Source organism: Geotrypetes seraphini, chromosome 8 (assembly GCF_902459505.1).
Source record: "Geotrypetes seraphini chromosome 8, aGeoSer1.1, whole genome shotgun sequence".
In the NCBI taxonomy this organism is placed as follows: domain Eukaryota; kingdom Metazoa; phylum Chordata; class Amphibia; order Gymnophiona; family Dermophiidae; genus Geotrypetes; species Geotrypetes seraphini.
The window spans coordinates 90,101,090-90,122,182 of NC_047091.1; the positions used below are offsets into that span (position 1 = coordinate 90,101,090).

General features: G+C 43.2%; 1 protein-coding gene across 5 annotated transcripts in view; it reads right to left on the reverse strand.

Annotated features, from left to right (window-relative positions):
• PRAM1 (PML-RARA regulated adaptor molecule 1) overlaps nt 1-21,093 on the reverse strand; it is a 126,217-nt gene that overhangs the window by 50,932 nt on the left and 54,192 nt on the right. For 4 of the 5 annotated variants that reach the window (XM_033957356.1, XM_033957357.1, XM_033957355.1 and 1 more), the window contains 2 exons: nt 11,351-12,044; nt 822-921 (listed from right to left, as the gene is read on the reverse strand). In XM_033957356.1, the coding sequence (XP_033813247.1) occupies nt 822-921; nt 11,351-12,044 (794 nt within the window). The remainder of the gene's footprint in view (nt 1-821; nt 922-11,350; nt 12,045-21,093) is intronic. The other variant, XM_033957359.1, reaches the window with a different exon arrangement.

The following is a 21,093-nucleotide window of genomic DNA, read 5'->3' on the forward strand; positions in this document are numbered from 1 at the left end:
CCTGGTGGGCTCACAATCTATCTAATTTACCTGGAGCAAATGGGGGGGGAGGGGTTAAGTGACTTGCTCAAGGTCACAAGGAGCAGCGTGGGTTTGAACCCACAGCCTCAGGGTAAGGCTGTAGCATTTAACCACTGCACCACACTGCAATGAGCAATAGAGATTTCAGTTTCCCCAGACAGAAGTTGGGTCACAATTTCGACAGTAAAACTAGAGTTACCAGATGTCCTCTTTTTAGAGGACTGTCCAGGCATCTGGTGAAAAGCTTCCAGCTCGTGACCGCTTCAGGAGGACATCTGCCCATGCACAGATACAATGTGGTGATGTCACATGCATGCATGTGATGTCATCGCGTCTCACCTGCGCATGTGCAGATGCCCTCCTGAGGTGGCTCCAAGCATAAGAAGAGGCTGGGGACTGGGTGGAACTAGGCGGGGTCCTGGGTCCCGGATTTTACGATTATAAAATCTGGTAATCCTAGGTAAAACAGACTGAGCAATGGATTGCAGTTGCATTGTGGAGCAATTTCCTTCAGCAATGTAGAAAAAGAGGTGAAAAAAGGAGAAATGTACTGTGGTCTCGAAGAACGCAAAAAAGAGGAAATAGTAATGGCAAACCCCAATCCGGTCAGCGGTATCTGACTGAAACTACAACCTCATCAACTTCAGTCAGGAGAGAGAGAAATGCAGAAAATCAGACAACATATGATTAAACATTGTCACCAGAGGAAGGATGCCAGGTTAACCCTGAAGAGAAGGACACGGAAAGCAGAAGATGGAGAATTATAAACACAAACCCAAAACCAAAACAAAGAACCTTACCTTCGTAAAGGGACTGAAGGCTTAGGTAGCACAGGCATGGAGCACGGATGAGCCCGATAATGTAATGGGGATGATGTAGGAGTCTTCTGCATTGGTCGATCTAAATCAGTAAAGAAAAGAAGAGCTTTAAAGTGGATGTAAACGGAACAACCAGAATTGTATGTTATAAATTATTATCAAATTTATGACTAATTTTTAATCCTGCTACATAATTAACAAGATGTAAATAATACACCAGCACGTAATTAATTCTCTTAACTGAACTGATGAAGTTACAGGGAAATACTTTTAAAGTCAATAGGAGGAAATATTTTTTCACTCCAAGAATAGTTAAGCTCTGGATCGTGTTGCCAGAGGTTGTGGTAAGAGCAGTTAACATAGCTGGTTTAAAAAAAAAAAAAAAGGTTTTGAAAGTTCCTGGAGGAAAAGTCCAAATTCTGCAATTGAGACAGGCATGGGGAATGCCACTGCTTGCCTTGGGATCAGTAGCATGGAATATTACTACTACTGTATTTGGGTTTCTGCCAAGCAGTGGCACCTCTCCCTGACCGCTTGTCTACCCCCCCACCTCCACATGCTCCTTCCCTGCCCCATTCACTTCCCCTGTACCTCTGTGACATTTCTGGCGCCAGCAGCAACCCCAAGTTGCTGTCACAACAGTGTTGGCTCTTCCTCTGATGTCACTTCCTAGGTGCAGGTCCAGGAAGTGATGTCAGAGGGAAACCTGATGCTGGCGCAACAGCAGCTTGGGGGTTGCTGCTTGCACCTGAAACATTACAGAGGTACGGGGGAAGGGAAGCGTCTCGCATAAGCAGCAGCAGTGGGGGGATGGGGAAGTAGCGGGAAGGCAGAGAAGAGGATGGGTGCCTGTGCCCTCACCAAGATGGCACGCCTCTCCCCCCCCCTTCCACTTACTATGCTACTGCTGCCAAGTACTTGGATTGGCCACTGTGAAAACAGGATACTGAGCTAGATGGACCAGTGGTCTGACCCAGTGGTCTCAAATTCATACCCTTTGCAGGGCCACATTTTGGATTTGTAGGTATTTGTAGGGCCTCAGAAAAAAATAGTTGATGTCTTATTAAAGAAACTAGTGTTTAAGCCCATTACATTAATGGGTGCTAGAATAGATGTGGCTGTCTTTCTTTCTTTCTGTCTCTCTCTCTCTCTCTTTGGCCACTGTCTGTCTTATTCTCTTTCTGTGTCTCTCCTTGATCACTATCTGTGTCTATCTGTCTTTCTCTCTTCCTCTCTCCTTGGCCGCTGTCTGTCTGTCTTTCTCTCTCTCTCCTTGGCCGCTGTCTGTCTGTCTGTCTTTCTCTCTCTCTCCTTGGCCGCTGTCTGTGTGTCTGTCTTTCTGTCTCTTTCCCTCCCTCCCGTTCCCTGCCTGCACCCTGCTTCCCTTCCTTTGCCCTCCCCCTCCCCTACCCCCAGCCCAGCCCACCCCCTCTCTGCGGCAGCGCCACCAGCACCATGGCAGTGAATAAACAGATCCTCATCATCGACCCGCCCAATGAACTCAAATTCAGAGGTAAGAGGTGGTACGTTCGCCGCTGGGTGGGCAGAGAGCGCAGCTCCTGCGAGCTGCAATGGTGCTTTGACCCAGAGGGGAGAGTGGAAGCAGAGGAGAAGACCGGACGTGTGTGCAACCAGGGAGCGGCAGTGGTTGTGGCCTTCCCTCCTCTGGCTCCGTAGCTCGGTCGCCACTGCCTCCTTCTCTCTCCGGTGTCAGCTGGCGGTGGCGGGCTTCAGGTGTCCTGGCTTCCGCTACGCCATTTTGAGAGTTCCGTGCCCCTTCTTAGCTGCTGGAGCTGGTTCTCCGCTGGTGCTCTGCAGCCGTCCTGTCTGTCTGACATTTGCGAGCACCTTCCCTGAGCCCTCCGTTGATAGGGTGACTGGGGGAGGTACTGATTCCAGAGGAGGGCGAAGACTCCTGCAACTGTCCCAGCAAGATATCCCTATTATCATATTAATGTGTCCAGCTCTTGTTAAGGCTGGCGGTACTAAACTCAATGGTGCCAATATTGGCACTGTTGCTCTAGCGACACCGTGAGGGGACAGACTGCATTCTGTTATTGTGTTCATGTAGTACAGTTCAAGAGAAGTCTCCTGAGTACAGTCGTTTGTCATTTTTCCTAACCATGGAAGCATAGACGCCCTCTTCTCTCTTGTCCAACCCTCTACTGCGCATGCGGGGCCACGGAGCTACGGATCCCGGACGCAGGGATCACGGAGTTTGAAGTACGCATGCGCGCTAAGGGTTTTATTATGATAGATGACAATTTTGCATGAGGTAAAACGTTATAGTTTATAAATCTTTCCTTTTGGCTAAGTCTTAATAATAATATTGTCATTTATGGCTAAAGAGACATATGATCAAGAAACCGTTTTAACATGCCGAGGGCCTCAAAATATTACCTGGCGGGCCGCGAGTTTGAAACCACTGGTCTGACCTATATGTAATGTAATTTATTTCTTATATACCGCTACATCCGTTAGGTTCTAAGCGGTTTACAGAAAATATACATTAAGATTAGAAATAAGAAAGGTACTTGAAAAATTCCCTTACTGTCCCGAAGGCTCACAATCTAACTAAAGTACCTGGAGGGTAATAGAGAAGTGAAAAGTAGAGTTAGAGGAAAAATAAAAATAAAATAAACATTTTAACAAGACAGCATTGATCTAAATACTTTGGAAGGTAGAAGAGAGGAGAGAAAGGAATAGAAGCAGAAGGGGGAGCCGTTGAACAGTAGAATTCTGGAGAAATTTAAATGATAGAAATAGAACAAAACAAAGACAAAAGGCAAAACAATAGATAAGATTAAAGACAAATCATAAGCTGGAAAGAAAAATAAAATAAAACTTTGTCTTCAATCCACGGTTTCAGCGTCAGGACGTTTCCAGAAAGGGCTTCTTCTTCTTATTATTATTATTATTATTCTTATGGTCTGGTGCTGGTGTGACTGACACAATGCATTCTCTATTAGTGTTTCTTGAAGTGCATTGTGGGTGCAGTGCACATGCCATGTTATTCGAAGTGAGAGGAGAGAGACAAGAGAGAGAACAGAATTCGAACGCAATGGTCCTGGATTCTCTGTGGATAATCATGATACAAAAATGTTGCACCTGAGCTTCTCAGGCAACAAAGGTCTCTCTTATGAATTAGGCAATGGCTAGACTCAAAATAGAGAACAAGATCCATTTTATTTTTGGTTTTTGCTGGAAAGATTTTTTTTAGTTGCTGGCGGAGGTGACTCAATCCTTTTGGGACTGAAACCAACCCCTGAAAAAGAGAAAGCTCATCAGATCTGCAAGTCAGAATCAGCCCTGGAGCCCATCTAAACTTTAAGGCGAAGGCTAATATAGCCCTGTCAAAAATTTGCCTGGATCGAGAGGGCAAAAAGAAGTGTATTTGTAATCCGTTTTATAAATACTAGCCCAAATGCAGCTGAAACTGCTGGCAGCTGCACTAGCTCGATGCATGCAAATGACACGGGGACAAATTTGTCCCCGTCCCTGTGAGTTCTGTCCCTGTCCCTGCCCCATTCCTGCAAGCTCTGCCTTAACTGTACAAACCTCGAACACTTATGATTTTAAAGTGTTCAAGGCTTGTGCAGATGGGGACAGAGCTTGCAGGAATGGGGCAGGAAATTGAGCTCCCACGGGGACGGAGAAAAATTGTCCCCGTGTCATTACAGGTATAGTATAAAGTCTTAGCGTCCTTGAGGGGGCATAAGGGGTAAGTAGCTTGTCCAGTAAAATGGGTTGTTTTGACTGACGGATTTTAAATGTTAAAAGTGCTAATTTGAAAGTTATTCTATGGGGGGGATTGGCAACCAGTGTGCATTTTTCAGAAGTGGCGAGACATGATCAAATTTCCTTGAGTTTGTTATGATTTTTATTGCTGTATTTTGTATAATTTGTAGACAACATTTATTTTTGAGGTAGGTTTTTATAAAGGGAATTACAGTAGTCCAATTTTGTAATAACCAGAAAATGTATTCGTAAGTTTAGGGCCACTGGGTCAAGCACCTTTGCTAGGGATCTTATCATCCGTAATTTGAAAAAGAGTTTTTAATGACTGTACTAATCTGGTCAAGCACTATGCCTAGGATTTTAACTAAGGTGACTGATTGGAGAATACAGTTGTTTATCAGAATAGGAGATTTTAAAGTGAGGCCATCTTTCCATGGGATTAACATTGGGTTTGTTTTGTTAATATTAAGCGCTAGCATATTGTCACTTAACCAGCTGCTAATTTGTTCTAGTTTTGCATTTAAATCAGATACGTCATTGGGGTTCTCGGTGTCTAGTGGGTAAAGAATTTGTATGTCATCTGCATATGCGTACATCGTGAGTCTGATTGATTGACCAAGTGTCATGAGAGGTGAAAGGAAGATATTAAAAAGGAGTGGTGAGAGTATTGATCCTTGAGGAATACCAGAGATGTTTGGGAAGGAGTTGGATGATGAGCTATTGAAAGTTACTTTGGATTGGCGATCAGTGAGATAAGATTGAAACCAGTTCAGTACAAGGTCTGAAATGCCAATTGAAACAAGTCTGTCAAGAAGAAGTGAATGATCAATAGTGTCAAAAGCTAAAGGAGGACCAACAATTATCTTCTCATGCCAGGTCACAATACTGCTGACCAGAGTGTGTCAATGACATCCAAATCACCATCCCACCTTCAAAATATTTATTGGACATGTTCTCAAGGAGGTGGGCATTTCCAAATGCATTCTCCTCATCTATTGCAGTGTATCGCAAACTGTGTACCGTGGCGGGAGACTCCCAAGGAGGAGAGGCACCAACACCAGCTGACTGCTTACAGAATGTGCCTCTCCCGGTGAGAGGTACGTCCTATAGGCAGTCAGCTGGCAACTTTGCCTCTCCTGCTAGCCGCACCTCTCCATCTCCAGAACCCACCACTGGCGGCAATAGGAGTCTCAGAGCCACGACTGGAGCACATCCGCACATTCACGGGTGTCTACGTGATGACATCCCATGTGTGATGACATCATGTCAATGTCCACACATTTCCGGATGCCCTCCAGCCGCAGTCTCATGTTTAGTGTGCCGCAGCTTTAAAAGGTTTGCAGCACACTGACCTATTGAGAAATGCCATATCCATCAAGCACGTGGCTCTTTCTGAAATCTACTTCCTCTTTTCTGTCATGAATTTGGTTTGAAAGGCAAAGTGTAGCAGAAAAAAAAGCCAAAATGATGAAGAGGGCCACCTCAAAGGTCTCCAAGGGCCACCATTGGCCTTGGGCCTTGATTGAAGACTGCTGCACTAGAGGAAAGGAGGGATAGGAGGATATGATACAGATATTTAAATATTTAAAAGGTATTAATAAGCAAATTAATTTTTTTCAGAGACAGGGAAGTGATAGAACTAGAGTAGAGAATGACACGGGGAGAGATCCCCGCAGTGAGCCGCGGGGAGCCTGCGGTTTGGCTGCGGGCTTCAGAGACTCTATACTCAAATCGCCGCAGACACGGGGAAAAAAGTTTTCACCGCCCGCAGGCGCAGGTGAAAAGATTTGTCCCCGCAGGCCAATGTACCCCCTTCAAAGAACCGCTATTTACCGTGTCTTCACCGTGAGTCTTTGGTCGTGACCGGGTGTCATTTTTTTCCCGGCGGCCATGTTTGTCTTCGCGTGGTCTGTCTCCTCAACCCGACTTGCACGTTGCCGCATTGACTCCGCCCCCTAAGAAGAGGACCAATCGCTACTGCCACACCTGTAATTAAACCTCCTTCGCGGCTTTCTCCTCCCTCTGACGCGTCACTGATGACGCTACTGTTGGGAGGTTTGCTGCTTTCGCTGGGAAAGTCGGAAAGGTTCGGCGGGGGTTCGGCTGGGAGGAGGTTTGGGGGTTCGGTCTGCCTCGGTGCTCCAAGGCCTGGCGCCATTACCTTTTTCGCCCCTCCCGCCCCCCCCCCTTGGTACGCTACTGCTCTCCAGCTTTCCTTAGTTTGCCGGTTTTCTTTTTCGGCCTTGTTCTCTGCCGGGTCCTGCCTACTTCCTGTTTTCATGAAGACAGGACCCGACAGAGAGGAAGGGCAACAGAAGTGAATTGTGAATGCTGCTGGCAGGACATCGAGGAAGGAGCAGGGTGAAATCGGCTGCTGGCTTGGGGGTGAGTGTAGGGAAAGAATCGTGGAAGTGGAGAAATTGGCACGATGAATTTTGCTTCACCTATATTCGTGTTTTTGTATAGTTATTAACTAATATTTAACTAAGTTTTAAAGTTTTAAAGTTTTACAGAATGTTTCCTTTATACGTAAATAAAGAAAAGTATATAAAATCGTACCCGTTTGAGGCTTTTATGTATGCAGCGGTGACGGTGACGGGGCGGTGAATGGGGTTGCAGTGGCGGTGACGGGGCGGTGAATGGGATGGCAGTGGCGGTGACGGGGCGGTGAAGGGAATGGCGGTGACGGGGCGGTGCAGAGGATGGTGAGACGGGGACGGGGCGGTGACGGGGACCAATTTTTTCACCGTGTCATTCTCTAAACTAGAGGTCATGAGTTGAGGGTGCAGGGTGGGAGACTTAGGAGCAATGTTAGGAAATAACCTTTTCGCAGAAACAGAAATGGAGTCCTGAAATGCCAGAACTCAAGAATGCAGGGGATAAACACAGGGAATCACTATATAGAAAAGGATGGAATTCAATTAATGAATAGCTGGAGTGAACTTTGACAGCAGGTTCAGAGGTTGAGAGGTTAAATCAATGCCAGGCAGACGCCTATGGTCTGGGTCCTTTAAATGGCATAAAGAGATCAGGATCAAGGCTAGAGTGGGCTTTGATGGCAACTCCTGTAGTTGGAAAGAAGGTTTGGTGCTGGGCAGACTTCCATGGTCTGTGCCCCCAAATTGGCAGGGAGAGACGGAGATTAAGTATACCAGTATTTAATCATGAAGAAGTGGAACCTGTGCAGGGTGCCGGATTCAACCCTGGCAACCTTATTGGGCAGCCTGGATGGATCGTGTGAGTCTTCATCTGCCTATATTTACTATGTTAATGTTACTATAAAAGGGAGGGTTGTGTTTTGTAAGCCGCATGGACCTGTTGTAAATTGCGGGATATCAGTTTTAATAAACCTAAACATAACTGCAGCTATTTTTCCTATCCCATCCCTCCAAGAACATACTGCTGGCCTGAAACATTCTCTTTATGTATAAATACCATCCACATTCACTGTTTTGGAGGACGTGACTGATACATGTAATTTTACAAAACCGCGCAAGAGGTTTTTAGCATCGGCTGGTGCACGGAATGTTCTGCACTGCTCTGATGGTCATAGAGTTCCTAAGAGTGTCGGAACGGCACAGGGCATTCAGCGCCCTGGCTGCCACTTAAAACCTCTTGTGCGGTTTTGTATAAAAAGGGGGGGTTAAATTAAAACACGAAAAGAACACCATTATCAATAGGAAAGACCTAAACTAAATAAAAAAAGAAAAAGGGGACCTCCCCCCCCCCTTTCTTTTTGATGTGGTCTTCTGAATGCAGTCTTCCCATATCCACTAACAATCTATAAATTACGTCAAATTAAATGCCAAATTAAAAGGTGAGTTTTTAACATGGCCTTAAATTTTGGAAATGAAAGTTCATTTCAAATAACTTGTGGGAGATCATTCCATAGAGATGGAAATAAAAAGTGTGCTTCCTTGGAAGCTCTTCTTTTTGTACTTCAGTTTTTTTATGTTTTCCAAAAACCAATAAAAAAATTTTTTGAACTGAAAAAAAAAAAAAAAAAAAAAAGAAGAATTACGAGTTGATTCATAATGAGTAGAAAATTTGTCCCGTCCCAGCAGGAATTCAGTTTCTCCATCCCATCTCCACGCGTTTTGTCACTCTCCTTGTCCCTGTCCCATTCCTGCAAGCTCTGCCTTAAACACACAGGGCTCGAACACTTATGATTTTAAAGTGTTTAAGGCTTGTGCAGATGAGGACAGAGCTTGCAAGAATGGGCAGGGACAGGAAAAGAACTCACCGGAAGGGGATGGGAAAATGAGTTCCTGCGGAGATGGGGAAACATTTGTCCCCTTGTCATTCTCTAATAATGAGCTATTTTTAGTGAAGGAAGTACCTGTCCCTGAGAATCAACTGACCGTAAAATATATGGAGTATATGGAATGGTTACAGAAGTCACATATAGTGGAGCTGCATTGTAAAGCTTTAAAAGTCCAAGAATTTTAAATTTAGATCTGTGATGTATAGGCAATGTAAACTTATCAACAGAAGAGTGATATGATCATATATTTTAGCCTTAAACAGAAGCCTAACTGCTGAATTTTGTAATGTCTGTAACCTAAGTAAAAGTGCTGCATTGATTCCATAATATATTGAATTACAATAATCTAGCCTTGACGTCATCCATGCATGCTCAGAGGCCCTCCAGATGTGGCCGGAGCTCATTGGGGCTTTCCAAAACCTGGACATACTGCTGGGTTTTGGAAACCCTAGGCATCATAAAGCACCTCCGTAGGCACAATTCACATGAAAGGTAGGTGCTGGAAATGTAGGCCTTGAAAACCCTGACATCCATGACAAGGTCTACTCATGGTTTCAGGGGTTCTTAGAATCTCGTACCTTCCAAGTTCGTGTCAACAATATCAACTCAGTCTCTTGGAAAAACTCATGCAGGGTTCCGCAGGGATCACTATTTTCACCGACGCTCTTTAATATCTATGTCTTTTCTCTCAGGTCAAGATTGTCAAATTTAGATGCTAAATTGTTCAGTTATGATGATGATATAATAATAGTTCCCTGTAAAACGTCATTGAGTAGTATAATCCACATCATTGAGGCTAGCTTTGACACTATAAAAACTTGGTGTCAGAGTTCAAATTAAAGTTGAACCCCAACAAGACTAAATTCTTTTTTGCCTCCCCTCAACAACTACCCCACGATTCATCTATATTCATCAAATCTTTGCAATATACAATCCATTCCACAATCAAAATTCTAGGTGTTACCCTTGATTACAATCTAACTATGAAACATCAAGTTGATTCTGTGATTTGGAAGGGTGTCTCCATGCTATGGAAATTGTGCACACTGAGATCCTATTTTGAAGCCACAATATTCAGATCTCTGGTTCAATCTTTAATTCTGAGTCAACTCGATTACTGCAACATAGTATATCTTGCAGGAACCAAGAAAAACATCCTAAGAATGCAAATTATTCAGAACACGGCAATTAAACTTATATATAATCAAAGGAAGTATGACCATGTTACTCCAATGTATCGAGAGCTGCATTGGCTCCCAGTGGAGGCACGTATTGTATTTAAGCTGGACTGATTCTATTATAAATTCGCTACTGGTCAAGCTCCACAATATTTGACCGATTCATTTGTCTTTTCAACTCAGAAAAATCCAAGAAAAACTCAAGCTTTATTTGTTTTCCCTTCAGTTAGTGGATGTAAGTACAAAAAATTTCATGAGCGACAACTTTCTTTTCAAGTTACATTGCATGATAGTGACTTTAAGAATCTGTTCCTAACATCTTACTCTTATCTTCAATTTAGAAAGCAGTTGAAAACTCATCTTTTCATAAAATTCATAGGCAACTAATTCTTTAACTATTTCATCCTGTACATATTACTAATGTTTTCTAAACCGCATTGAACTACCTGGTTATGCGGTCTAGAAATTGATTTATTGTATTGTTTTCCAGTGCCTACTTTATATATGACCACGATTCTGCAAGTGGCACTGGTACATGATTGACATGTGACTGGTGCCAGTTTTGGAGGCGCCAGCTGATACCAGCGCCAGTTGCAGAATCCGTTCCTGAATGCTTGAGTGTTTGGAACGCCATTGGTATGTGAATGTGTTTAGCTATTAGCAAAGTATATTAAATTTCTGTTATTTTCCACAATAAAGCGCAGATATTGAGGGATCATTTAATAAATTACCGCTAGATTTTTTGTATAAAATGCCTTTTTATCAATGTATTGTTGTTGAGTGTGAAAACATAAAAGTTATAGCTAGAATACCATGAAATTTGCTCCATTAAGCAAAAATAATAGCAAAGTTTAAGAAAAATGGAGCTTTATGTAATCAGTGACTTTGAGTGACCCCAGGATGGGCTTTAACATTTTTTTTTTAATTTTATTATCTGATCAAGCACAATCAAATTCATGGGAAAAACTTCAGTTTGAGCAGTTTTTCCAACTTTAACCCCCCCCCCTTTTTTTTTACAAAAGCACAGAAGAGGTTTTTAGTGCTGGCCGATGCGCTGAATGCTCTGTGCTGTTCCGATGGTCACAGAGTTCCTCTGAGCACAGAGCATTCAGCATGGCGGCCGGCGCTAAAAACCCCTTCTGTGCTTTTGTAAAAAAATGGGAGGTAGTTTTTTCTGGACAACCCTACAGGGATAAAAATACTGTCTGTAAAAGGAATGACCATACCCATTTTACAAGGCAATTTTAAATATAACTTGCATATCAAAGCTTGATAGTTATCCAGTCACAGGTCATTTACAGTCATTGCTTTAAAGTGTCATTGATACCAACCTGAATTACTTCCAGGCGCAGGGCACCTCTCTGTTTTGTTGACTAGTGGCATTCTGAATTTATCTAGATTCACTAGAGGGGGACGTGGAGGTTTCTCTGGCCTGGGTCCCAGTACTTTTTCACTTGGCAAGGGTTTTCGCTTAGGAATATTTAAACTGGTTTCTGATACACTTTTCTGAGCCACAGGCAGCGATGGCACTTTGTCTGGGACTCTCACAGTTCCTTTAGCTGTCTGTTGAGTTTGTGCAAATTTCTCCATGAGGTTCTGTTGAATTTCAACCATGCTTCTCTGTGGAACACTTGACATCAAAGCATCCATTTTAATGTTTCCCTCACTGGAAACTTTTCTTGCTCCAGTTTTATGAAAAGTGGAGCATGGGCTACTTTCTAATGATGAGATTGAGCCCTTAGCCTCAAACTTGGCTACTTCTCCTTGAAACTTAGAGTTGAGTTGAGATACTGGACTTTGTACCAGATCCTTCTTCTTGGGGACTGGTGGTTTTGTTGGCAAGACACCCGCAGAGCCATCTTTTTTCTCCAGCTGGTTTGCGACAAAACCATATCTTTGCTTCATACCCGCTCCCAATGCAGACTGACCTCCTGGGGATGGAGGTTTCCAACTTCTGGTTCCATCGGAGTCCTGCTGGTTCATGTGGAATCTCGCTCTTAAATTTTTAAAGTTCTCTTTCTCTTCCTGCAAACAAACGCAGGCAATTACATATTAATAAATTTCAGAGCATCTTTTAAGGGAGTCAAAGATAGTTGGGCTTTCTGGAACATTCAAGCAGCAGGAAGATCTGCTCTGTTTGAGAATCACAGTGTAACACCCCCACTCTCCTGGCAAACTACCTCAGCCTTACTTCACCTTATACATAGTCCACTAGAACCTAGGTGCACTTACTAGAGGTGAAGTATGAACAGAGAAATCACTAGCCAAATCTTTACTTGACGAAAGCATCAAGAAGAACCTGGCTAGGATTCCTTATGTTAGTGAAAGAGAATCAGTTCTGATGTTACAATATTCTCAGAAGTCAAAACTGAAATGACATTTTTTTTTAAATGCAAAATCTGTTTTACTTGCACTCTGTTCCCAATTACTGACATTACTGACATTTTATAAAACTGCACAAACTCTTGGCCCAGGTCACAAATTTTGTCAGGTGTGGGAGCACTTCTGGCAGGACCTCACACCGCGTGCTCGCAGTAGACTTTTGAATCGTTAAGATTTTATTCCCACTCTCAGCTGTTGGACTGGCCATGGATTCTTGGGGAGGGGATGGGAGGGGAACTGATTATATTGTTGAAAATGTTATTTCCTGAATGGTACTACTGTTTGTATTTGCTTCTTACTGCTGGAACAATAAAAATCATTTAAACATAAAACCGCACAAGAGGTTTTTAGCGCTGGCCAATGCGCTGAATGCTCTGCACTGCTCCTGCTCACAAAGGAACCCTATGACCGCTGGAGCAGCGCAGAGCTGGCGCTAAAAACCTCTTACGCGGTTTTGTAAAAAGGGGGGGGGGGAGTGATTAGTTACCAAAATTTCCAAATTTACTTTGAAATTAACTCTTGAGCAAATACTCTCAGCAAACTCATTTTCTCTCTCCCTTTCTGGAAGTTTAGTTCAAGTATTAGGACTGTACAATGAGAATGTAAGAGTCTCTTAGATGTTTAAATGTCCCTTTCTTCTTTCAGAATGTTATTAAAGCATTTCTTCAAGCTCTCTTGTTTCATTGCTTCATAAGAACATAAGAACATAAGTATAGCCTCTGCTGGGTCAGACCAGGGGTCCATCGCGCCCAGCAGTCCGCTCCCGCGGCGTCCCTCCAGGTCCTTGACCTGTAAGTTCCCTCCACCTGAATTGTTTATGCCCTAATCCTGAACTACCTTGCATAGTACCCCTCTAACTATACCCTGTAATCCCTTTCTCCTTCAAGAAGTCATCCAGTCCCTTTTTGAAACCCATTATTGTACTCTGTCCTATCACCTCTCCTGGAAGCGCATTTCAGGCGTCCACCACCCTCTGAGTGAAGAAGTACTTCCGAGCATTCGTCTTGAATCTGTCTCCTTTCAGTTTTTCTGAGTGCCCTCTTGTTTTTGATGTCCCTGCTAGCCTGAAGAATCTGTCCCTCTCTACCTTATCTCTACCTTTCATGATTTTATAGGTCTCTATCATGTCCCCTCTAAGTCTCCGTTTTTCCAGGGTGAAGAGCCCCAGCCTTTGTTTGTCTTGTATTCTTCATCTGTAATCTTTATCCTTGAACTGTCTTAAAATGAAATAATAAGAGAGAGTCCGCTTCCCTGAGTGTACTGTATGCTGCTATTTTTTTTATTTTTTTTATTTCTATACCGTTTTATTCCAAAACTGTTTACAAATAGTTACATACACAAACTCTTATAAAATTCAAAACAAGGTAAGAACAAAACAAACAGATTCAATCCTTACATAGAATCAATTTCTCAAAGAAATGCGTCTACAAATAGTTGTGTTTTCAGCATTTTCCTAAATGAGCTACATTTTCGAATTTGACCAACCCCTGCACATGTAAAAAAGTCAGGGCATCCGTTTCCACATATTTAGGGTTAGCCTTCGTTTTCAGCGATGCTGAACTTTCAGAGCGCAATGATCTTAATGGTTGACACTCAGACATCAGATCCTTAAAAAATTCAGAGATCGTACCATATAAAAATTGGTGACATATCATAATTGCTTTGTATTGGATTCTGAATGCAACTGGCAGCCAATGCAATTGTCGGAGATATGGAGTAATATGCTCATATCTAGATGTTCCAGTTATCAATCTAGACGCGGCATTCTGAACCACCTGCAGTGCCCTGCACCTGGTCTTAGTTATTCCCAGGAACAGGACATTGCAGTAGTCTAAGTGCGACAAGATCATTGCTTGTACAACAGCACAAAAGTCAGATGGTAACAAAATTGTTTTAAACGATACAATAAATGTATCTGTGCAAAACATATTTGCACTGTCTTTACCACCTGACGACCCACTGTAAGTACTGGATCCAGTTTTACTGCCAGGACTGTCCTAGACTCCCTCACCGATAATACCTCTTCCATCACTTTCAACGTTTTTGGCCAATTAACCCAGTCAGATTTCCCCACAAACATTACCTCAGTCTTTTCTACATTCAATCTAGAACAGGGGTGTCCAACCTTTTGGCTTGGCCGAAAAAAATGTTTCTGGGGCCGCACAAACTTTCAAACGCTGGAGGGAGTCGGCAAGATGGTAAACACCCGGGGGCAGCAGAGGAAAACACTGCCTCACCCTCGACTGGGGCCGCACAAAATACTTCACGGGGCCGCCTGTGGCCCTCGGGCCACAGGTTGGACACCCCTGATCTAGAATGTAAGCCTGCCTTCCCAGGATGCCTGTAAACTGTTTTGTTAATTACAGCAGAAATAAAAATAAATTTATCTTTCTGGCTGAAGTCAAGTTTCAAGTTTCATTAAAATTTTGATGTATCTCAATATCATTAATTCAAAGTGATTTACAATTAAAACAGGGTCTTAATTATTAACTAAAACCAACAGACACAGACATGACGTACCAATACATAAGGGAAGTAGGGAGAACTACAATAAGTATAATACAAATGGAGGGTAAGAAATTTAAAAATATTCATAAAAATAAAATAGAAAATTAACTTTTTTAAATTTTTAATTCAATTTCTCAGAGTCTAAGACAGAGGACATGTGAGTTTAAGCAACGAATGGGATCAAAAGAGACTCCGATAATTAGGTCTCAAAAGTATCCTTGTACAACCAGCATTTTAACAGTCCTTTAAATTTTTTTAGTGATTTTTCTTCCTTAATAAATGATGGTAAGGAATTCCATATTCCATATTCTGGGCACTGTATGTCTTATTTATTTCTCTCCCTATCCCTCTCCTTTAGAAAGCCGAGCTAGTGTTTTTAGGAATTCTATGAGCGTCAGAGCTGTTAGTGTGGTGGCCGGCACGAAAAACGCTAGCGTGGCTTTGTAAAGGAGGGGGTAAAATAGCCGGTCGGAGCAGGTTCCTCTTCTGGAATTCCTCAGGGGACTTCATTTGTCTCACACAACTCAGACCACAAGTTTTCACTCAAATCCCATTCATACCAAATATTCTGTAAAATAAAAATGAGCTTCTCTCATAAAGCTTCAGTTTTAAAACTGTTTCTCTTCTCAGGATCAAGGTATTGACCCACCAGCGGAAGCCTATTTGATTAAAGAAGTCTGCTTTACTATTTTGTCTTTAAAGTTAAAATTTCCTTCCAGCAGCCACCCACTCTAGCAGGGTAAACAATATCAAGCTGCTATTATGAGGGGGTGCTGAAAAATTCTCAGCCCAACCAAGACGAGAATGGCATATCAGGAACAATTAGACTGTGTAGGAATGTGTTACAACTTAGGAAATTACTTAAAACGCATTTGCCTGAAGTAAATTTGGGACAGTTAGATCATGGCTAGTATAACACAGGAGAGTCAAATCCACAATCACAAAACCAAAGGCAAAGGAGTGGACAGGTTCAAAGAAGACTGGTGAACTCACTTTATTTTAAATTTCAAGTTTAATATCAATTTGATTGATCGCTTATTCAAAGTTCTAAGCGATGTACAAATCAGTAAAATTACAAAATTTGGGGACAACAAAACAGATGACACAAACTAAATCTTGTAAGACATATTAAAAATTAATATTACAAACATATTAAAAGGAAAGAAAGGGATGAGAAATACAAGTTGTTTGATAGTAAATAAGACATATATGGGAAACTACACTGGGAAGGGAGAGATCATGTACTTCAGAGAAGTAAAGAAATGGAATTGAAATAAGGCTACTAGTCAGGCTTTCTAATTATCAAATGCAGCGTTGTCAAAAAGTGTACGCCACCATTCACTAATGGATCAGACGGACAACGCTTTCAACTATCAGTGCAAATTGCATGGATTATCTTTTCTGTGAACTCTTTCATTTTCAAAACAAGACTTGTGAGACTCCTGAGGCAGGTCCTTTTAGACCAAAACATGTACATGTCGAGTCGTTGAATGTTTTATTGAAGAAATAAAGTGAGTTCACCAGTCTTCTTTGGACCTGTCCACTCCTTTGCCTTTGCTTTAGTTAGATCATGGCAACATGAGGCCTTTTGAGAACAGGTGAAGAGATATCCTGAGTAGGAGAATTTTGATTAATTTTGTACAGTACTCCCCCAAAATTTGCGGGGGTTTCCAGGAATCCCCACAAATTTTGAAAAACCACGAACTAGAGAGTTGCGCTGGGACAAAAATCCCACCCGTCCCCACCCGTCTCCGCCAAAGTCCCACCCGTCCCCACCCGTCCCCGTGAGGACTCCCACCCGTCCCCAACCGTCCCCGTGAGGAATCCCTCCATCCCCACCCGTCCCCACGAGGAATCCCACCCGTCCCCACCTGTCCCTGCGAGGAATCCCCTACGTCCCCGCGAGGAATCCCTTACATCCCCGTCCGTCCCTATAAACTACAGAAATAGTTATTTCATTTAATTATACTACTGAATTAAAGGCTCTGGTAGAAACCCATTTAAAAATAAGCAAAAAGACTATTAATTTGGAAATATTAATTGGGAAGAATACATACTTTGTAAACGGGTTTCTACCAGAGCCTCTAATGTTTATAAATTTTTATCAACACAACTAATATACTACTTTATCCTTAAGCAAAAAAAATAAAAAATAGAATTTTTTTCCTACCTTTGTTGCCTGGTTTCTGCTTTCTTCATGTTCTCATTCAATTCCTTCCATCCACTGCCTCTCTTCTCTCTGTGTCTTCCATTTGCTCTGTTACTGTGCCTCTCCCTTTCTCCCCCTCCCAAATTGGTCTGGCACCCATCTTTTTCCCTCTGCTCCCCCAATAGTCTGGCACCTCTGTCTTCTTCCCTGCCAGCGTCTTCTCCCCATTCCCTCTTCCCCATTTCCTTTCAGTGTCCTTCTCCCCCACCATCTTCCCCATGTTCTGTCAGGCAGCATCCTTCTCCCCCCTCTGCCTTCCCCATGTCCTTTCAGTGTCCTTCTCCCCCCTCTGTCTTCCCCATGTCCTTTCAGCGGCTTTCTCCCCCCTCTGTCTTACCCATGTCCTTTCAGCGGCCTTCTCCCCCCCTGTTTTCCCCATGTCCTTTCAGCGGCCTTCTCCACCCCTGTTTTCCCCAGTGCTTTCAGCGTCCTTCTCCACCCCTTTGTCTTCCCCAGTGCTTTCAGTGGCCTTCTCCTCCCTTAAGCGTCTTTTCTTCTCCACTCCACTTTTCCTCCCTCCCTGCCCCTTACCTTTGTGGCGCTTCCGCACTCGACCGACAACAGAACAGGCCCGGTCGGACAAATCTCCCTGTCCTGTAGCCGCAAATCTAAATTACCTTCTTACAGCAGCTGGAGTAGTGAAGCTGCTGTAAGAGGTAATTTAGATTTGCGGCTACAGGGCAGGGAGATTTGTCGGCCGGGCCTGTTGTCGGTTGATCGGGGGACCTGACCGGCTGTGCACATTCTCTGGGGCGGACCGCCCCCTCCCCCCTCTTTCGTACGCCATTGCCTTCTGCCTACTTGCCCTGCCGCACACAGCCGACCGGAAGTCTTCCTGATGTCAGCGCTGAAGTCGGAGGAAGGGAGGGCTTTGCTTAAGCCCTCCCTCCGACGTCAGCGCTGACATCGGGAAGACTTCCGTTCGGCTGTGTGCTGCGACAGGGCAGGTAAGGAGGAGGAGACTACCCTCGCGGCTCGAGTGCACTGCGATCCAACCCCGCAGGAACCCCGCGACCCTCGGAGGCGTCCCCACGGGATCCCTGTGACCCTAGGGGGCGTCCCCACGGGATCCCCGTGACCCAAAGGGGGAACCCGCGGGTCCCGCGGGATTCCCGTCATCCCCTTTCCCGTGCAGCTCTCTACCACGAACGCAGTTTTTCGCCTGTCAAAAGGCAGGGGAAGCAGGAGAGGGCAGCTGGAGCAATGGTGGCTGAAGAAAATCACTCGCGGTCTGCTCCGACTGCCTCTTCCTGTAGTAAAGTCGGGCAACACCAATGAGGAGCTGCTTTGAAACCCAATTCCTGATTGGTGTAGCCCAACTTTACTACAGGAAGAGGCGGTCAGAGCAGACTGCGAATGAGCGAGTCCGCGAACCGCGAATTCTCGGGGGAGCACTGTACTGTATACCATGACTGTTGTATCTGTTTCTACTATTATTTATGTTTTATTGGGAGCCACTTAAGTTTTTAAGCGGGTTACAAATTAAATAAAAATAAATAGATAAATAAATAAACATGGATCTGAAACAATGTCAAAAACACAGAATTTGTTTCTGCAAATTGACACGTAACAAAATAAGAACACTATTTTCAGTTACATTGGCCAAATAATGCTCAGAATTTAGTGTTGGTTGGGCTGAGAACTTTACATTTCTGTGGGTGAAAAATGGACAGAATGGGACAGTGGCTTAGCGAGAGTAAGTGGCGCCCCTCCATGCTCTCTTTTCCCCCCCCCCCCCACGCCTTCCCACTCCCCCTGCTGTGTGCGTGCTAACTTCTCTTCCCCCGTACCATTTAAATTTTCCAGGCGAAAGCAACAGTATGAACTGCATAGTGTTGGCTATTCCTCCGATGTCACTTCCTAGGCCCAGGGCCCAGAAGTGATGTCTGAGAGAGGCAACACCGACGCAGGCAGCAAGTTCGTAATGCTGCTCACACAGGAAAAATGAAAGAGGTTCGAGGGAAGGGGAACACGTGTGTGACGGGGGGGAGGGATGGGTGCCTGCACCCTTTACAAAACCTGCTTGGGGTAGACTATCCCTCTGCACCCCCCCCCCTCACTACACCAGTGAATACTTTGATATCTTTTCCTTTCTTCCATTTCTTTTCCTTTCGACTGCTGGATCAATCCCTGATCTTAAGTACCTTAGACTATTGCAATATTATATACTTGGGATCTCTCAAGAAAACCATCAAACGACTGAGAGTCATCCAAAATGCTGCAGTCCGTCTCATTTATGGCCTCAAGAAATCAGACCATGTAAGCCCATATCAGAGAAGGTGCTGCAGCCGCTAGCTTCGGCCATGATGAGGAGCGACCCCCATGACCACCACCGCCACCACGAGGGGGAGGCCATGGTTGGTGCCACAAACAGTCAGAGAGACGCGAGCGGTGCCTGTCTTGAAAGGAGACAGATTCAGTGAATTTGACATGCAGGAGGAGAGAGTGAATATCTTGACGAGTTGATGACCGGAGACACTGGATTTGGGGCTTCCGGTTTGCTGACAAGGATCGGATGACATCTGGAGAAGTTTCGCAGCCAAAGCAGTGAAGTCATTTCAAGCTGGACTTCAGTCTTGACTGTTTGTTTTTATTTTTTCACTTTCTTTTTTAGTTTATGATATTTTATTTTTAAACCTCATTCATTGTTTTGCCACTTGGTTTTTGTTTCCTACTTTATTATTTAAATTTCATTTAAATTTCCCAAGAATTCTATAGTTTCAACAGTTCTCCCTTCTTCTTCTATTTCCTATCTCCCCTCTTTTTTCAACCTTTCAAAGTCCTTTAGACCATTGTAGTCTTATTAGAATGTTTATTTTCTTATTTTTTCTCATCTATCTCTATTTTATTTTTTCATTACTCTACTAATTGTCATTTTTCTAGGTACTTTAGTTAGAATGTGAGCCTTCGGGACAGTAAGGGAATATCTAAGTACCTATTTTTTCTTATAATTTTAATGTACCCTATTGTCTATTTTTTCTGTAAACCGCTTAGAATCCTAACGGAGTTTAGCGGTATATAAGAAATAAATTACATTACATTACATATTACAAAAAATTACACTGGCTGCCTGTGGAAGCAAAGGTCATTTTAAGTTTGCTTGCCTTTGCTTCAAAACCATGACAGGTTCATCCCCATCCTATCTGTCTCACCAATTCGAATTCCCAGGAACAACTAATACACGCAGTACCTACTTGTTCACTTTTCCATCCCTAAAGGGCTGCACCTACAAGAGATACCTCGATAGAACACTATCATTCCAAGCAGGAAATGGAGCAAATGTTTAACCAACTTCATCTCAAATGCACTTTCGTATCAAACGTTTAGGAAGTCAATAAAAACTTATCTCTTTCACAAATTTCTCTGACCCCCCACTTCAACCTGATGTACTTCCAAAACATTTCCAGATAAACCTGACTAAACTTAGCATGCCAATGTAATTTCGAAAGTTATCTGTAATGTCGCTGTCTGTATACAGTCTCTTCCCTTGTAAACCGCTTAGAACTGTTTGTGGTATGGCGGGATATAAAAATAAAGTTATTATTATTATTATAATTGACACATCTCTGAGTGTTTTATAAATACACATATCCTTACCACTTCATACACACATAATAAAAGCTACATCACAGCAAGTGTAATGCAAGCATCTGCCTTCCAGGGAGAAATGTTATATAACATTTTGATGCATATGAGTATGCTTCCTTTATAAAACAGATGCATCAAAAGCACCTATGTGCCTTCCCACTTTCAATAAAATTATCTTCCACAAGTAATAATACGCTATATACAAAACGAAGTCATAAATTTAAATGCATGAATTTGAGTTATGCAGTTAAACAGGATTGTTCTGGGTGTTGTGATGACTGATTTTTGAGTTTAATCATCAAAGTTAAGAGGCAGAAGGCTGAAGGTTCCTCTAAAGTAAATAATGTCCTTGCACCAACCCTGGAACTTCCTGATTTTCTTGTGAAA